The sequence below is a fragment of the Ursus americanus genome, chromosome 9 (genome assembly GCF_024610735.1).
Source record: "Ursus americanus isolate L20-20 chromosome 9, mUrsAme1.1.p, whole genome shotgun sequence".
NCBI classification, from domain to species: Eukaryota; Metazoa; Chordata; class Mammalia; order Carnivora; family Ursidae; genus Ursus; species Ursus americanus.
Genome location: NC_142135.1, coordinates 51,329,332 through 51,349,296, shown reverse-complemented (window position 1 = coordinate 51,349,296; position 19,965 = coordinate 51,329,332). Strand labels below are relative to the sequence as shown.

At 40.6% G+C, this 19,965-nt stretch overlaps 1 protein-coding gene across 1 annotated transcript in view; it reads right to left on the bottom strand.

Annotated features, from left to right (window-relative positions):
- Window positions 1–19,664, bottom strand: part of ZNF704 (zinc finger protein 704) — a 238,755-nt gene extending 219,091 nt beyond the window's left edge. The window contains exon 1 of the mRNA XM_045806067.2: window positions 18,711–19,664. Within this exon, the coding sequence (XP_045662023.1) occupies window positions 18,711–19,193 (483 nt within the window). The 5' untranslated portion in view covers window positions 19,194–19,664. The remainder of the gene's footprint in view (window positions 1–18,710) is intronic.
- Between the last annotated feature and the right edge of the window lie 301 nt (window positions 19,665–19,965).

Sequence of the window (19,965 nt, the reverse complement as noted above, 5' to 3'; positions counted from 1 at the left end):
CATATTGATTCATTTATTTAGGTCTTTTTAAATTACTCTCATCAATATTTTATAGATCTCACACATCTTTTTTTACATTTTTATTTAATTTTATCCCCAAATGTTTAGTCTTTGATGTCCCTGTAATTTTTTAAAATTTTATTTTCCAAATGCGGTACATGCAATTGATTTTTTTAAAGATTTGTTCATTTGAGAGACTGAGAGAAAGCGTGTGGTGGGGAGAGGCAGAGGGAGAGAGAGAGAGAGAATACCAAGCAGACTTGGCATTGAGTATGGAGCCCAATGTGGGGCATGATCTCACCACCCTGAGATTATGACCCTAGCCAAAACCAAGAGTTGGGTGCTCAACCTACTGTAGCACACAGGTACCCCTATGCAATTGATTTTTATAAAATGGCCTTGTATACTGTATAAGTTCACTGATTAGTTCTAGTAGTTTTGTCAATTCCTTAGGATTTTCTCTGTATACGATCATATCATCTGCAAAGAAAAAGTTTTACTTTTTTTTCTTTTTTAAATTTATTTTTTGTTTTTTAAAGATTTTATTTATTTGAAAGACAGAGAGTGAGTGACAGAGTATGAGCAGGGGGAGGTGGAGAAGCAGACTCCCCTGCTGAGCAGGGAGCCTGATGTGGGGCTCAACCCCAGGATGCTGGGATCATGACCTGAACTGGGAAGTTGCTTAAATGACTGAGACACCCAGGCATCCCTATTTTCTTTTTTTCTAATCTTTATATTGTTCATGAATTTTTCTTGCCTTATCACACTGGCTAGACCTCCAACACAATGTTGACTAAAGGGGTTAGAGCACACATCCTTGCCTTGTTCCTGATATTGGTGGACTGATATTGCTATTAAGTGTGATAGTAGTTATAGGCTTCTTACATGTGATCTTAATCAGTTTGAGGAATTTCCCTCCTATTTCTAATGTGTTGAGAATTTTTTTAATCACGAATGGGTGTTGAACTTTGTTTTCTCTGAATCTATTGAGATGATCATGTGGTTTTTCCCTTTCGGTCTACTAATAAAGTTAATTATACCAGTTGATTGTCAAGTACTTCACCAAAAGTACATTTTTGGGGAGGGAAAACTTTGATCATAATGTATTCTCCACTTTTACATGGCTAGATTTGATTTGCTAATATTTTGTTTAGCATTTTGTGTCTATGTACATAAAAGTTTATAATGTTCTTTATTTGTAATGTCATCGTATATTTTTAGTATTAGGGTTATGTTGGCCTCATAAAATGTATTTGGAAGATTCCATTTTCTTTTTCAGTAAAAGTTTTTGTGAGATTGGTATTATTTCTTCCTTAAGTATTTGATAGATTTCACTTGTGAAACCATGCAGGCCTAGAGTTTTCCATATGCACAGGTCCTTAATTATAAATTCCATTTATTTAACAATGGTGGGTTATTGAAATATCCTATTACTTCTTGTGGTCAGTTTTGTTAATTTGTTTTTCTTTTTTTTTTTTTAATCATATTTTTTAATTATATTATGTTAGTCACCATACAGTACATCCCTAGTTTTTGACGTAAAGTTCCATGATTCATTACTTGTGTATAACACCCAGTGCACCATGCAATACGTGCCCTCCTTAATACCCATCGTTAATTTGTTTTTCAAGGAAACTTCCCATTTCATCCAACTCATCTGAGACACTGGCATAAACTCTTCTACTAACATACAGTAATATGTCCTAATTATCCTTTTAAAGTCTTTAGGATCTGTAGTGACTTTCATTCTTAATATTGGTAATCTGTGTTCTCTCTCTCTTTTTAAAATCAGTATAGCTAGGGGTTTATTAATTATATAATATATATAACATATATATTTCTTCCTCCATACATTCCTATCTCAGTAACATACCCACTGTACACAAAGTTTACTGTCTGTCTCCCCAAGTAGAGTGTGAACAGGAAATCTTTCCCAGTCTTATTCTTGCCTGTGCCCTTGCAGCTGGCAAAGAGTAGGAGCTCAGTGAATATTTGTTGAGTGAAATAACCATGAGATTGAATGAAATAGCCCTAAAATTTTTTAACAATAAAACTATCAACTTATCACTGAATTTAAACAAGATCTTTAAGATATCTCAATTTTAACATAAAAATACAGGCATAGTTTACAAACAATGAAAACTACACCATATCTATTAAAAGTTTTAAAGTAAAAATAGTTCTTCCTAATAACCTCTATGCTAGATTGCAAGAAAAACTCAAGCGACCAAAATCAATACAGGGAGTTGAGAGAATAACCTATTTGAACTCAGACATCTCTTTTAGAATAAGAATAAAGTGCTAAAAAAATTGCTGCCACCCAACAGATGACTTAAAGCACATTTTCAGGACCTCTTAACCACCCATCAAGCACTAATGTAACAAGAAATGCAAATAGCACTCCCTTCCTCTTTCTGTAAACCCTACCTTGGGTCATTTCAAACCATCAAGCGGCTCCTCTCTCACTGCCAACCACCACTTTCCCACTTTAAGATGCCACTAGGTCAGTGCTTACATGGAGACAGGTGCCCATTTTCCTCCCTTTCTGAGATACTGCAACTAATACTTGATGAAACAAGATTATTTTTCTTTCAGATGCTCTTCACATACTCAGTTTTATAAGTTCTAAGATCTTTATTGTAATATTTACACTATTTCTCTAATATTTTGTTAAACTGGTTTTGAGTTGTAAGTATGTGAACCTGCTAATTGAAAACATTTTCAAAATTTTACCTTTTTTTTCATTTGAAATATAATTAACATACATTATATTAGTTTCAGATGTACATATAGAATGATTTGACATTTGTATACATTGATAAATGATCACCACAATACAAAATACAACACAATACATCTGTCACCATACAAAATTATAAAATTTCTTTTTTTTCTTGTGAGGAGAACTTTTAAGATTTGCTTTCTGAGTAAACTTCAACTACAATAGTATTGACTACAGTGTAAATTACATCCCCATGACTTTTTAATTTCATAACTGGAAGTCTGTATCTCTTGATCCCCTTTACCCATTTCACCTACCCCGTAAACCTGTCTCCTCTGGCAACCACCAATCTGTTCTCTGTATCCATGAGTTTTGCTTTGTTTATAGATTCCACATATAAGTGCAATCATAAGGTTTTTGTCTTTCTCTAACTTATTTCACTTAGCATAATAGGTTCATCCATGTTGTCACAAATGGCAAGATTTCCTTCTTTTTTATGGCTTAGTAGTATTCCATTGTGTATAGGTGTGTATGTGTGTGTGGGTGTGGGTGTGTATTTCACATCTTTTTCTATTCATCCATCTATGGGCTCTTAGGTTTTTTCCATATCTTGGCCATTGTAAATGATGCTGCAATAAACATGAAAGTGCATATTATCTTTTTGAATTAGTGTTTTCATTTTCTTTGAATACATATCCAGAAGTGGAATTGCTGGATCATATGGTTGTTCTATCTTTAATTTTTTGAGGAACTTCCATACTATTTTCCATAGTGCCTATACCAATTTACATTCCCCCCAATAGCACACAGGGGTTCCCTTTTCTCTACATTCTTCCCAACACTTGTTATTTTTTCTCTTTTTGATAATAGCCATTCTGACAAGTGTAAGGTGATATTTCTTTGTGGTTTTTATTTGCATTTCCCTGATGATGAGTGATGTTGGGCATCTTTTCCTGTGCCTATTGGTTAACATTTTCTTTGGAAAAATATCTATTCAGATCCTCTGCCCATTTTTTAGTTGTATTGTTGTTATTGAGTTGTAGGAGTTTTATACATATTTTAGATATTAATCTCTTATTAGATAGATGATTTGCAGTATCTTTTCCCATTCAGTACACTGCCTTTTCATTTTGTTAATGGTTTCCTTCACCATGGAGAAGCTTTTTAATTTGATGTAGTTTATTTATTTTTGTTTTTGCTGTTCTTACTTTGCGGATAGATCCAAAGAAACATCACCAGGACCAATGTCAAGGAGCTGACCTCTTATGTTTTCTTTGGGAGTAATTATGGTTTCAGGTCTTACATGCAAGTATTTAATTCATTTTGAATTAATTTTTGTGTATGGTGTAAGATAGTGGTCCAGTTTCATTCTTTTACATGTGGCTGTCCAGTTTTCCCAGCACCATCTACGGAAGAGACTTCCCTTTCCTCCTTGTATATTATTGTCTCCTTTGTCATAAATTAATTGATCATATAAGCAGGGGTTTATTTCTGGGCTCTCTATTCTGTTCCATTGATCTGTGTGTCTGTTTTAATGGTAATACTACACTGTTTTGATTACTACAGTTTTGTAATATAGCTTGAAATCAGGATGCCTCCAGCTTGTTCTTTCCCAAGATTGCTTTGGCTATTCGTGATCTATTGTGGTTTCATACAAATTTTAGAAAGTTTGTTGTATTTCTGGGAAAAATGCCATTGGAATTTTAACAGGAGTTACACTGAATCTATAGACTGCTCTGGGAATGTGGACATCTTAGCAATATTAATTCTTCTGGTCCGTGAGTATGTAATCTTTCCATTTATTTGTGTCCTCTTCAGTGTCTTATAGTTTCCTTGGCTAAATTTATTCCTAGGTATTTTATTATTTTAATGCAATTGCAAATGGGTTTGTTTTTCTTAATTTCTCTTTTTGATAGTTCATTGTTAGTATATAAAAATGCAAATTTTTGCATATTGATTTTGTACCCTGATTTTGTACCCTGAAACTTCACTGAATTCATATACTAATTCTTTTTTTTTTTTTTTTTTTTTGACAGACATAGAGACAGCCAGTGAGAAAGGGAACACAAGCAGGGGGAGTAGGAGAGGAAGAAGCAGGCTCATAGCAGAGGAGCCTGATGTGGGGCTCGATCCCATAACACCGGGATCACGCCCTGAGCTGAAGGCAGACGCTTAACCGCTGTGCCACCCAGGTGCCCCTCATATACTAATTCTAACAGGTTTTTGGTGGAGTCTTTAGGGTTTTCTATATATAAAATCATGACAGTTTTACTTCTTCTTTTCAGATTTGGATGCCTTTATTTCTTCTTATTGCTTAAAAGCTATGGCTAAGATTTCTAATACTATGCTGAATAAAAGTGGTGAGAGTGGGCATCTTTGTCTTCTTTCTGATCTTAAAGGAAAAGCTTTCAGATTTTTGCCATTGAGTGTAATGTTAGCTGTGAGCTTGTCCTATATGGCCTTTATCATGCTGAGCTATGTTCCAACTATACCCACTTCGTTGAGGTTTTTTTTTTTAAATAATAGATGTATGTTAAATTTTGTCAAATATTTTGTGCATCTATTCAGATGATTACGTGATTTTTACCCTTCATTTTTAAAAGTGGTGTGTCACATTAATTGATTTATGGATCTTGAAACATCCTTGCATCTCTGTAATAAATTCTACTTGCTCATGGTTTATGATTCTTTTAATAAGTGTTGTTGAATTCAGTTTGCTAATATTTTGTTGAAGCTTTTGCATCTATGTTCAACAGTGATATTGGCCTGTAATTTTCTTTTTTTGTGGTGTCCTTGTCTGATTTTGGTATTATAGTAATACTGGCCTCTAAACATGAATTTAGAAGCATTCTCTCCTCTTTAATTTTTTAAAAAAGTTTGAAAAAGATATTAAATCTTTGAGCATTTGGTAGAAATCACCAGTGAAGCTGCTTGGTCTTGAACTTTTGTTTGTTGGGAGTTTTTTGATTACTGACTCAATCTCTTTACTAGTTATCAGTTTATTCAGGTTTCCTATTTTTTCATGACTTGGTCTTAGAAGGTTGTATGTTTCTAGAAATTTATCCATTTCTTCTAGAACGTCCAATTTTTTGGCATATAATCATTCCTAGTAGTCCCTAATGGTCCTTTGTATTTCCTTGGTATCAAACATAACTTCTCTTTCATTTCTGATTTTATTTATTTGAGACCTCTCTCATTTTTCCTTAGTGAGTCTAGTTAAAGTTTTGCCAATTTTGTTTATCTTTTCAAAGAACCAGGTTTTAATTTCATTGATCTTTTTCACTGAATTTTTAGTCTTAATATCATTTATTTCTGTTCTATTATTTCCTTCTTTCTACCCATACGGGGCTTCGTTTGCTCTTTTTCTAGTTCCGTTAGGCATAAAGTTAGATAGTTTATTTGAGATTCTTTTGTTTCTTGAGGTAGGCCTGTATTGCTATAAACTTCCCTCTTAGACTTTTTGCTGCATCTCATAGATTTTGGTATATTAAATGTCCATTTTCATTTGTCTCAAGGTATTTTTTTATTTCTTTTTTTTTTCTTAAGATTTTATTTATTTATTTGACAGAGAGAGACAGCCAGCGAGAGAGGGGGAACACAAGCAGGGGGAGTGGGAGAGGAAGAAGCAGGCTCCTTGCAGAGGAGCCCGATGCGGTGCTTGATCCCAGAGCACAGGGATCACGCCCTGAGCCGAAGGCAGACGCTTAACGACTGTGCCACCCAGGCGCCCCGGTATTTTTTTATTTCTTCTTTGATTTCTTCATTGACCCATTGGTTGTTCAGTAGCATGACTTTTAATCTCCACATATTTGTGATTTTTCCAGTTTTCTACTTGTAATTGATTTCTAGTGCTATGGTTGGAAAAGATGCTTGACATGATTTCAACCTTGCTGAATTTACTGAGTCTTGTTTTGTGGCCTACCGCGTGGTCTGCCCTGGACAATATGTACACTTAGATTCCATGCATAGTCAAGAAGAATGTGTATACTGCAGCTATTGGATGTATATATCTATTAAGTCCATCTAATCAAATGTGTCATTTAATGCTGATGTTTCCTTATTGATTTTCTGCCTGGGTGATCTATCCATTGACATAGCAGGATATTAAAGTCCCCTAACATTATTGTATTGCTGTCAATTTCTCATTTAAATCTGTATTTGTTTTATATATTTAAGTTATATATTTAGGTGCTCCTAATGGATGCATAAATATTTACAAATGTTATATCTTCTTGCTGGAGTGACCCCTTTCTCAATATGTAATGCTCATCTTTGTCTTTTATTACAATTTTTGTTTTAAAGTCTTTTTTGTTTGATATAAGTATAGCTACCCCAGATTTCTTTTGGTTTCCATTTGCATGAAACATCTTTTTCCATCCCTTCATTTTCAGCATGTGTGTGTCCTTGCATCTGAAGTGAGTCTCTTGTAGGCAGCATATAGATGGGTCTTGTTTTTTAATCTATTTAGCTACTCTGTGTCTTCTGATTGGAGAATTTGGTCCATTTACATTTAAAGTAATTATTGATAGGTATGTAATTATTGCCATTTTGTTAATTGTTTTCCTGCTGTTTCTGTGCTGCTGTTCTCTTGCTTTCTTCCCTTGTGGTTTAGTGATTTTCTGTAGTGTTATACTTAGGTTCCTTTCTCATTTTATTTTCTGTGTATCTACTATAGGTTTTTGCTCCGTGGTTATACCATGAGGCTCACATTTAACAGTCTATAAAACAAGCTAAGAGCAAGTTAAGTTTGGACACATTCTAAAACTCTACCATTTTACTCCTCTTCCCCAAGTTTTATGTTTTTGATGTCACATTTTACACCTTTTTATTTTGCGTGTCCCTTAGTTATCATAGGTAGAGTTATTTTTACTACTTTCGACTTTTAACTTTCACATTAGCTTTATAAGTGACTAATTAACTACATTTACCTTTACCGGTGAGAGTTTTACTTTCACATGTTTTATTGTTACTAATTAGTGCCCTTTCTTTTCAGCTTAAAGAAGCCCTTTTAACATTTCTTGTAAGGCTGGTTTAGGGTGATGGATTCCTTTGGCTTTTGTTTGTCTAGACAGCTCTTTCTTTATCTCTTCTTCAATTCTGAATGACAATCTTTCTTGGTAGAGTATTCTTGGTTGGAATTTTTTCCCTTTTAGCATTTTGAATATATCATGCTACTCCTATCTGGCTTGTAATGTTTTTGCTGAGAAATCTGATAGTCTTATGGGGGTTCCCTTGTATGGAACAACTTGTTTTTCTCTTAATGCTTCAACAATTTACTTTTTTAAAAAAAATTGTTATTTAAATAAACTTTGAGTCCCTAGCCCAAATTAATAGAAATTAGTGAGTTTTGGTCTTTACTAAGCACTTGTAGTTGACTTGTGAAGCATGAACAAGCTATATGAAAGTGTTTATGAAAATTGTATTTCATATTGTTTTTATAATTTACTCCAAAATAAAGTCTTCTCTCTCTTTAAATTACCACTGTTGCTTAAGTACCAATTCCAGTTATTTTTAAAGTCTGGTGATCCCAACTGTTTTCTGCAGTGTTTGACAAATATCTATGTCATTTGATACAAAATTATGATAGATAGATAGATAGATAGATAGATAGATAGAAAAGAAAGAAAGAAAGAAAGAAAGAAAGAAAGAAAGAAAGAAAGAAAGAAAGAAAGGCGTTGCTCCATCTTCTCTGGGGCTTATTTTCCATATCTATAAATGGGGATAATAATATCCACCTTCCAGATTACAAAGAGGGTCAAATGAAGTTAACTATGAGGGCCCCCTATAAATTATGATGTATTAAATGTTGGGTGATACTGATATAAATATTGAACAGTATCCAATAAAGAGTCCTTATACAATGTATTCAGTGTTCACAAATGCTTAACCCCCTTTTTGCAATAGTCATACTGTTGTTGACAGAAAATGTGTCAACTGCAATGTCCTAGTGATTTTATACATTCTTTTCATTTAGACTATTCTAATATTTTATTTTATTTTATTATTTTATTTTTTTAAAGATTTTATTTATTTATTTAACAGAGACAGAGACAGCCAGCGAGAGAGGGAACACAGCAGGGGGAGTGGGAGAGGAAGAAGCAGGCTCATAGTGGAGAAGCCTGGTGTGGGGCTCGATCCCGTAACGCCGGGATCACGCCCTAAGCCGAAGGCAGACGCTTAACCGCTGTGCCACCCAGGCGCCCCTATTCTAATATTTTAAATCGTTTTTCCTTTAGAATGTGGAAAACATATCATTTAATACATTTTCCTGGGTATAAACACCTTGTGATTTTCTGTTCCCTAGGCACTTTTTAATTCTGTTATGATAGCACCTCTCACACCTCCCATCTCCTCCACTAGACCCATAATGGAGCCTGCTTTACCAAGAAAGTGAGTGTTCTCTACCAGTTCTTAAATTTCACACACAAAAACAGTATTCACAGATATACAAGTGAAAATTTACCACATGAAATACTCTCTCTCTTTTTTTTAAAAAAACTTGATACTGAAAAAATTATCAGCTTTATGAGGGGAAATATTTTGAAGATTGCATGACACACAAACAACTTAAAAAGACATTTTTTAATAGAGAGAGAGTGTGAATGGCGGGGGAGGGGCAGAGGGAGAGAAAGAATCTTAAGCAGGCTCCATGCTCAGCAGGGAGCCTGATGCTGGGCTGTATCTCACAACCCTGAGATCACAACCTGAGCCTAAATCAAGAGTTGGACCCTTAACCCACTGAACCACCCAGGCGTCCCCCCGCACCCCAAACAACATTTTAATCTTTCTCTGCACATGTGACAATTTATTTCTTTAATAATGCAGTTTTAGTTATTTATCTCAAGTATAAGACCCTTATCCATGGATTTCTCATTTATAAAAATAATTATAAAACAGTATTTCCTAAAATGTACCCCAAGGAAAAGATGCTCTAGAACAAAACGCTCCGTAATCTAATAAATATATAAATACCACAACTTATATTCACCATCTTAGAAATTCAAAATGGCCCTTGTTATCTATGACCAGTAGCTTCTTTACAGGTATATGAGTGTTGTACTACTTTCCCAATTTCCTCTATGTTTAAAATATTTTGTAACTTAAAAAAATCTGTGCCTTTGTTTTTAACTGGAATTTCCCCAAGTTGTTTAGCCAGAGTGTCCTTTTTACTCCTTCTGGATATCTCCCCAATAGTAGAAGCAAGTAGGTACAAGAGTTTAAGGGTACACTTTAGGCTGCACATCCCCATCTCCTGAAAAAACAATGACTTCTTCACCAAACAAAAGTACAACAGGTCCTAGACACAAATGCAGAGGAGGATGGGAAGGGCAAACCCACACCTCAGAGATTCTTAGCCATATGCAAGTTAGAGGTGGTGGAAGGTGACATCACTGTATTTCTACCACAGCTTTGAACAACACACATAGAATGTATGTGGTAAGGCTCTTCTCGCCCCTTTGGATAGTAGCCAGATTTACTTCAATATAAGAACTATAGATCTGAACAGACTGATGAACCTAAGAGATAGAACTCCTCTGCCCTCTTTGCACAAGTTGATACATGACTCACAGCTTCCTGAGATGAAAAGGAAGATTCAAGCTCACCACATATATGACAGAACACCAGAAAGTTCAGATGAACGAAGCCACTTCAGGAAGTAGCTTTCTTAAATACCTCGGTAGCATGGAATAAGGAGAAGGTTGTAATAGTTAAAATAACTATGGGATTTGGGATCCTTGAGCAAAATTTTACAAAAGATTCCTTTCTGAGAGCATAAAGGAAATAAACTGCCATCCATATCAAATTTCAGGAGGTCTTTGGGTCATATTCAATAATAATAGGCAATGACAAGACAATATTATCCCAATTTTATAGATGCTAACACTGAAGCCCAGAGACATTAAACAACCTGATAAGGCCACGCAACTAGTAAGAGGAGACGGCAGAATTTGAACCCACAGCCTGTTACATCCTTCTTGATCTACAGAGAGGTAACAGTGGAGTGAGGGGTAGCCAGCAGGATCACCCGCTTTGACACAAGCCTGTTCTCTCCCACCTCACTCATGAGCCCACAATGAAGGTCACACTAATGGACTAAAATTATTCTGTCTACAGGTTTTATCAAATAGTGTTTCAAGCACACAGCCTCTTTAAAAATTGGATTTAATTTAAAATGTTGGAGCACTTTTGACATTCACTTACTTTGACGAGAAATCCCCAATTAGTCTAAATCAGGGATATTTTACTTTCATTTAACCTTCCATTATGACAAGAACATACGGAAAGCAAGTGTGTCACTGGTAACTGCTGACATAGCATCAACGTAACACACGCTAAGTCAGTCCTCAGGGAGCAATACACAGGCAGGATCCTTCTATTTCTTTGCACCTCAAGGCCCCATGGTATTCCATAGGATGAACCTACCCCTCTTATATGTTACTGCAAACTTCTTACCCCAAAATTACAGACCTGCCTTCAAAAATCTAAGAGTTGAGCCTATTTCCCCTACATACAAATTGTAACACTGGGTTTTCCAAAACGGTATCTTCAACGAAGTGTAAAAATTTAATCACTCTAATTCTACTACGCATACCTCAGAGTTATATCCTGTTCCATTTCATCCAGTGAGAGCAACCAAGGTTATCTGCCGAATTCAGTGATTTAAACTCATGCTTAGACTAGGTACTCAGAAATCACCTCCTGGCCAAACCATAACATCTTTCTCATATAGATTGTTTGGCTACAATTGTTTTGGGGTATATATCCAAATTACATCCCAAATTGTGGTAGGCAAATAAGGTCCCTCAGTAAATCTAATCTTGGTCTTAGGAATAAGGAGGGAAAAGGGCTTAGAACTTCTTTATAGACAATTTGGCAGGAATTTGTTAGACTGCGGCTCTCTAAAGGCAGGTCTTAGTCACTGTTATTTCCCACATGTATATTAGGAACATGATAAACAATAGCCCACAATAAATGTCTACTGAGGGAATGGACAGGAACATGAATAAGCAAACCCAAAGAAAATCACCCTTACTTCAATGATACAGATTTGGCTGGGCCAGAAGGCTGGGTATGAGGGCCCTGGAATATTCTCAAATATTTCAGGAAGTCTAATGGAAACTATGCATTTACCTTAAGAGGAGATTGCACAGGGCAACTAAAAAGTCACATTTCTTCTACTTTAGCACGCTTGATATCAAGTCACTGTGACAAGACCAGTTGTTCTGTGTAGGTTGGAATTTGGAGAGGGAAATGCTCCCATACTTCTCCTCCCTGAGCCCTTCTTGAGGTGGAAGATACAGTAATCTGACTGGGACAGATTTACAAATGAATAGAGTCTCTGTTTTATGAAGTCAAGCACACACAGGGCTGTAGCTCTCTCTGACTCCTTGTGAAGAGGCAGGGGTAAGAAGATTCAGGGTAGGGCTTGACTTCCCACTTTTCCTCCTCTTTTTTCTAATGCTTCCACAATCAACTAGTAGTAAAGTTTTGGTGGAGGAGGAGAGGTCCTAGTTGAGGGCTGAGTACACATGTCCCTTGGAAACCGCACAGGGATGGAGGACTGGCCCAGGCAGGATTGCCAGGGGGTCCTGCCCATCCTATCACATGCTACCACAGCCACAGTGAGGCCACTTCTAGCTGAGGCCCTTTATCTACGATGAACATTCCAAAAAATAGAAGTTGATAAGCAGTGACAGATCACTTCAGAAGGTTGTGATTTCTCTAGCCACAATTCTAAGGGAGTGAACTATAGAACATTCCCAGGCACAAGAAACTAACCCAGAAAGGAGGGCCATAACTTGGGGTTGGCAGACCAGGGTGTTAATCCTGGCCCCTCCAAACTTGCTAAGCAGCCCTCTCTGGACAAGGCATTCCACCTTTCATGGTCTCGGTGTCCTTAGTGGTCGAATGAGGGTATTGGATTACTAGATAATCTCTGTTTCCCTTCCAACTCCAGCAGTCTACGATTCAGTGAATGACAACTTTGTCTGGTATCTTAAGCACATGCCTTTCACTCGAGCCAACACAGACCATTTGCAAGACACATGCTTGTTAGCAAATTGGAATTCAGTGTTTGCTGCACAGACCCTGCCAAAGGATTCTTAAAGTCATCTGATATTCAAGATATAGTCTAATAGATGTGTTAACCATCCATGAAGAGCTGGCTCATAGGAAGCAGATTCCATTCAATTTAATATTCATTGAGCACCAAAAGTGGGAACTTTGGCATATATTATCTCATTTAAAAGCCTGTCTTCACAGTTTTTCCATAGATGAAATGTTGATAGAAGCACGAGCAGTCTTTCATGTCCATTGTTTTCTTAAACTTATTATGCCAATACATTACTGCTCCTTTCAGATGCTTCTGTTCTTATCCTCACACTAGTATATGGCATCACAGAGCACAATCCCAGGCCTCCTCATCTCTACCCTACTGTTCTGCTTCATCGAATAACAACTTCCTAGGGAATCCTTCCTCTGTTTGACAGTGTCCTTGTATTTTTTAAAATTAAACTCTGGATAAAGATATTGTTTACTGCAGTACTTAGCATTTCCTCTATAGGAGCCCAGGAGGTTCATGTTTTTGGGGGAGTGGAAGGTGGAATCTTGTCACTGCAGATAAATATATAAGCTTCCTTTGATCAGAAATTGAAAACTGTAACACAAAGTTTCTCTTGTTATCTCATTTAAAGCCTAAATTAGTGTCCATTATAATAATCGAGCAATACATCTCAGATACTTCATAGCATCTACTCCTCAACCTCCTTAGCCATCCCAAGTCCTTCTGGAAGTAAATGGGCAAATAAATTATGGGAGATTCCAGGCCGGTGACTAAAAGCACAGGTCGTGTGTGTGAACCAAGCTCCCACTTGTGACTATACTACGTCAGCTGCAGTATTTCATTTCTGAGTCAATGTCCTCAATTGTGGAGAATGGGGCCATACTGATTCCCAAATCATCATTTCTAATGAGATCCTCCTTCCTATAAAACATTTAGTATAGTTCTTGGCTCATAAATATTTGGCAAATATGCATTCATACTAATGACATTTTGGAATCCAAACTGCGCTGCCTTTCATTCCCATTCTTTTACTGGTTTTATTGGTTAACTCGTTGTTTTCTCTAATCCACTGACCTACGGCCTTTTCACCATTCCTCACTCCCCTCCTGTCCTTACTTTTCTTTTTTTTTTTTTTTTAAAGATTTTTTATTTATTTTATGTGACAGAGAGACAGCCAGCGAGAGAGGGAACACAGCAGGGGGAGTGGGAGAGGAAGAAGCAGGCTCACAGCGGAGAAGCCTGATGTGGGACTCGATCCCGGCACGCCGGGATCACGCCCTGAGCCGAAGGCAGACGCTTTAACGACTGCGCTACCCAGGCGCCCCATGTCCTTACTTTTCTTAAATCCCATAGCCCATCATTGTAGTCACAGCCATGCCAACTTCCTCAACAATATGTTCCTCTCTTTCTTTCCATTGCTCACCCACCTGGCAAAACCCTATCCCTGCTGAATCCTGCTCTCTGCTTTGTCTCCAAAGAGACAGTACACTATAAGGCATAAGGGTGGTAGCTCTGGAGTTCAGCTTCTCAGGGCTCACACACCTGCTCTGCCAACTAATACCTGTGTATCTTTAAGTTGCTTATCACTCTGTAAAACGAGGATGATAATAATAATGCCTGACTCCTGGATATGTAATGAAGTTGAAATGACACTATACACTTAGACCGTAGTAGGCACTCAATAAACATTTTTTATTATTATTACTCCACACATGAGTCAGTGGAATGAATTTGGGAAAATCACATACCTAGACAGACTGCTTGCACCATAAATAGGAAACCATAGACATCAAATGGGCTCTTGATACTATCCGGAAACTCTATTTGCTTTCTCAGTATGTTTGCTCTCCTACTTCCCCACAGCACTGAGCCATGCCTTCAACTCTTACTTCAACTCTCCTCCACTCTCAGTTGATGACCTCCCCTCCTGCTGCACGGGGAAAACAGAAGCCATAAGACAAATACTACTTCATCTGACCATCATCCAATATACAACTACCCACATCTGGACCCATTTTCTCCACCTTCTCTTTAGTTCAACGGAAGAAAGTTCCCTTGCTTCTGTCAAAGGCCAACCCCTGTACTTGGGTTACAGGTCTCCCCTACTGTGACTTTCCCAAGAATGTTCCTCACCTTCCTCCAAGGTGATATATCCTTGTATATCTCCTTCCATTAAGTGTGGGTGGAACTCATGACCCACCCTTAACCAATAGAATATTGCAAAAGTGATGGAGAATTGTTCTTGTGATAACAGGGAATTATATGAGACTTTACCTTGCTAAGACAGACAGGTGCTAAGATTCCCCTTGCTTGATTGATGAAGTAAGAGGCCATGTTGAGGAAGCTCAAGTAACAAAGCACTGTGGGGAGTAGAGGGAAAGGGTATCTAGGAGCTGAGGACAGCCTCCAGGCAAGAGCCAGCAGGAAGCTGGGACCCTCAGACCTAGATGCAAGGGAATGAATTCTACTCACAACCTCAATAGACTTGTAAGTGCGTTCTTCCCCAGTTAGGCCTTCTGCTGAAAATACAGCCCACTTAACACCTCGATTGCAGCCATGTGAGACTCAGCAGCAGACCCAATTAAGTGGAACCTCAACTCCTAATCCATAGATACTGTGAGAACTATTGTAAGCCAAAAAGTCTGTGGTAATCTGTTACACAGCAATAGAAAATGAAGGCATCCCCTGTATGCACCAGAAATTTCCCATAATGCTTTAGTACCTACTCTAGATAGTCTACTGTATCCTATTTTTTAAAAAAATTTAGTCTATATGCCTTCTAGGTATTCCCCCTTCTCTATGCTCTCTTTTCCAACAAAACTTGTTAGAAGAGTTTTTCAGATGTCTCACTATGTCCTCACCTCCCATTCACTGCTCTGCCTGCTGTATTCACATCACTGCCTTCACATTCTTTTTGTCAAGAACACCAATAAGTTCTAAATTATTTCATCTAGACGGATATGTCTCTATGTTTATCTTACTCAATATCCCAGTAGTATTTAACACAGTTCGCCACTCTCCATCTTTAGAATGATTTCTTCTCTTGGCTCACAGGACTTCACATTCTCTAGTTTCCTTCAACTTGTCTGGCTGCTGCTTCTCGTCCATCTTTGCTGGCTTTTCCTCCTACACCAAACTTGAGCAGTGCTGTGCCCAAGTCTGACATCAACATGCTCTTGGCTCCCAAATTTTTCTCTCTAGCCCTGACCTCTCCCCTCAGCTCCACAACCTACAGCCAGCTGCCTAACTACATTTCCATTTACGTGTCTAATTGTCATCTCAGACTTAAAATGTCCGAAAAGAACATTTGATTTTTCTTTCACAAAAATCTGTTGTTCCCCCAGTTTTCCCAATCTCAGCGAATGGCACATTTAATAAACCTTTACACTGGGGATTCTCATTCCTTCACCTTCCTCCCCTCCTCGATCAGCAAATCCTTGCAGGTCAATCTTCACAATAGATCCTAAATTTGTCTACTCTCTAACTTCACTCCTCTCAACCTAGTGCAAACTGCCCTCACCTCTGACCTGGATGGCACCAACAGCCACCTAACTGGTCTCCCTGCCTCTCCCTGCTGTCCTCTATAATCCATACAGCAGGAAATTTAAAAACCAAAACCCAAAACCAAAACCACCTTGTATGCTTTACTGCTAAGATTTTCCAAAGACTTCATACTCTACTTGAAAAAGTCCACCAAGCCCTAGGTTGCTGGCTGCCACCTGCCTCCCTGACATATCTCGTATGTCGTACCTACCAAGTTCTAGCCATACTCAACTTTTTCTCCTTCCCACCTCAGGACTTTTACAATTCTTATTCCCTCGGCTGGACAGATCTTCCCAAGCTACATGTCTTAGGCCTTAGATCAAATGTCCCCTCCTCAGGGAGGTCTACCCCCTAGTCACTTTCTCTTCTTCTCTGACATCATGATTTCCCTCATAGCATGAATCACAATCTCAAGTGCCACACTTGTTTGTTTATTTGATTGTTGCTATGACTCCTCTTACTAGATTTGAGCATCAGGAAGTTCTCACTGCTATGTTCTAGAATAGCACCTGGCACCTAGCAGATGCTCAATAAATATCTGAATAAATGAATGCAGAAGTATATATATATATATATGTTGTTGACATTTTATATGCATTAGAATAAAACGATCCATTATAGTCCATTAGAAAATCTCTCCAGATACTATCAAGATGTCATTAAAACAGTAAAAAAATGAAAAGAATTATACTCAAACTATTCAATATATACATTACTGAAAAGCTGTTATAAAATGAAGCCCACAAAAAGTTATAAAATGAAGCCCATTTTTAAAAAAATTTAACAGAAATCTGTTTCGAGACGTGAACAATCTTTTTTGATAATGTGAATTACCACACCCTAGTTATTCTGTTTCTATAGGTTTGATTTTTTCCTACATTGGGTTTACTTTGATTACCGAGCGTAAATTATAATTAATTCTTCTGTCACAAACTACAAGCCACAAGACATATTTTCAGTATTGCTGGACAAAAACACTAAGGAATCACTACTCTCCTTACTCAATGTCACTGATGCCATGTGACTTAATTCCAAACCCAGTTATATCCTGTAGCCATACAATGCAGGCTTTTTAGCAGACCATGGTAATGAGCGTGCTCATGGTCTGGAGTCCAACAAGCAACTGTCAAAAACTATCATCCCGAATGACTACTTGCTGAAAATTTCTCACTCCTAGAGCTGGTACTTCCAGGGTGGTCTAGAAAAGAAATTTGTGCCTATGTCTATTCTGGGGATATTCTAAATGCTGATGTTTAGCATTTCTTTGGAAGTGCAATTTCATGCTTTGAGGAGCTTTTTTTTCCCCCCAAGCTCCAGAAGATAAATAGTCTCTATTAAGCTCGCTTGTTTATGTATTTTTTTTTCTTCCTGACATACCACTATCCTCTGAAAACTCCAGTAAATAGTTACTCAGTTGATTTTAAGAACCACTCTCGAGAAAAAGCACTAACTTAATCGCCTACCACTTGCTGCCCTCAAAACTTCTTAGCAACATACACTGTGCATGAACCTCAACGTGGTTTGCTTTGTCCAATCGCATGCCTGAAAGCCCAGCCAGTCAGTTGTGTAATAATAAACCCCTTATCTCCTGAAGATACACAAACGGAAAGATCTCCCAGTGCTTCAGTGCACAAGAGACTTCACTAGAATTCTCAGCAGAAACTCACATCCATTTTTAATGCCAAATTACCCCCACTTTTCCCGATTTCCTCTCCCCCCATCTGCAATTCTGAGGATGGCAAAAAACCCAAAATGCTAAACAATGTCGAGTTTGGGGGGGGGGGGGGCACTGCCAAAAGCTGCCAGCAAAATGCATTTAGAAACCAAGGGCTTGATTTTCGCTTTGGGCTTACTGATTCCCTTACAAACATCTGTGATGGAAACTCATCAATTGTTCTTGGATGAAGAAGGGATTGAAAGCTTGACAAGAGAAGCTGCTTGCTAGTTTCAGTAAGCTTGACGAGCCCTCAAAATAGGGAGGACACTCCTGCTTCCTCTGCGAAGAATAAAATCTCACCCCCTCCTACCTCGAGCGTCCCCACCCGGCGCAAACCCGCGCCTCCCTCGTCCCATATCCAAGTTCCCTACCTCGCCAGGGAGAAGTGTCCTTTCCCTGCACCCACACGAGACAACAAACCCGACCCGGCCTTTGAGGAACGGGGGAGCGACCGCCTCGGAAAGGTGCTGGGGGCCCGAGGTGTAAGCTAATCAGTTCCCTCGCTCTGCCGCCGGCGCCGCCTGACACACCCCTCCCGGCCCGGCCTTCACCGGTCGCCAGTCCCCGGCCTCAGCCCGCGCGCCTCGCCCCGGGGCCCGGGCCCCGGGCCCGTCTCTCTCCCGGGGCTGGCGGGTCCCGCGCGCGCCGCCGTGCCCAGCACGCACCTTCAACGCGCCCCGGGCCGGGCCCTTGGGGACTGCACGGCCGGGGCCGAGGGGCAGGAAGCGCTCCTCGCTCTCCTCGTCGTCGTCGTCGCCGTCCACCACCTCGACGACCACCTCCTCGTCCTCGTCTTCCTCGTCGTCATCCTCCTCCTCCGCGCCCCCTCGGGGCTTCTCCTCCACGCGCCCGAGCCCCCTCCGCCGCCTGCTCCCGCCTTCCTCGTCCTCGTCTTCCTCCCCCAGAAGCAGCAGCACGGGCGACGAGGCGGCGGCGGCCCCGGCGGCCCGAGGGGGGCCGGTCCCGGCGCTGCGCGGCGGCGGCAGCGGCGGCCTCCAGCTCTCCGGGGCCGGGGCCGGGCCCGGGCCGAGGGGTGGGAGGCCGGGCAAGGTGCCTTCCCTGACAGGCGCGGGTCCGGGCGCCTGCAACGCGGCGCCCCCCCGGCGGCTGCCCAGGCTGGAGCGCTTGGCTAGACGCCGCGCCTGCATGCCTGACCGCGGGCTGCCAGCCGCGGCGCGGAGCCGGAGAGTTTGTCACCTCCTCCTCCTCCTCCTTCTCCTCCTCTTCCTCCCCCGGGCGGCCGCTGTGGTCGCAGGCGCCCCCGGCGCGGGGCTGCGGGGGGCTGCGGGAGCCGCCTCCCCGGGCTTGCAGCTGCCACTGGCTGCAGAGGCGCGGGCGCCGCCTTCGCTGGACCGGCCCGCGGGGACGCCGGCGGCCGGCGGCTACGGCGGGGCGGCGCGGCGGCTGCGGGCGGGGGTGGGTGTGAGCGAGCGGCGCGCTGCCGCCTCCGCCGCCGCCGCCGCAGCCGCCGCTGCCGCTGCCGCCCGAGAGCCGCGGGCCGCGCTGCGCTCCATGCGGCCGGTGGCCGGGCCCGCGCGCGCCTCTCCCGGCCCGCTGCGCCCGCGCGGTCCTGGCCTACAGCTGCCGTCCCTCCGCGCGAGCTGTTTGTGTTGTGTGTTTTCCACCACCGCCCCCCTCTTCGCGAGCCATTCCTCACAGCTCTCCGGTCCCCCCGTTCAGACAAAACCCGGACTGGATTTATTTCCCCTACCCTCAGCCTCCGCAAATCTGGTGCTTCTCAGCATTCGGCCCAGACGCTGGGGCAAACGCTACCCCGCCGCAGATGATTCCTTGTGCAGGGTGCACGGAAGACTTTGCTGCAAGTAGGGTTGTTGGTCAAACTCAGACTTCGAAGGAAGAGATTTGCCGCAAGTTATTTTCATGGTTTCTGCAGTGCGTGGGACTACTCTTGACCTTACG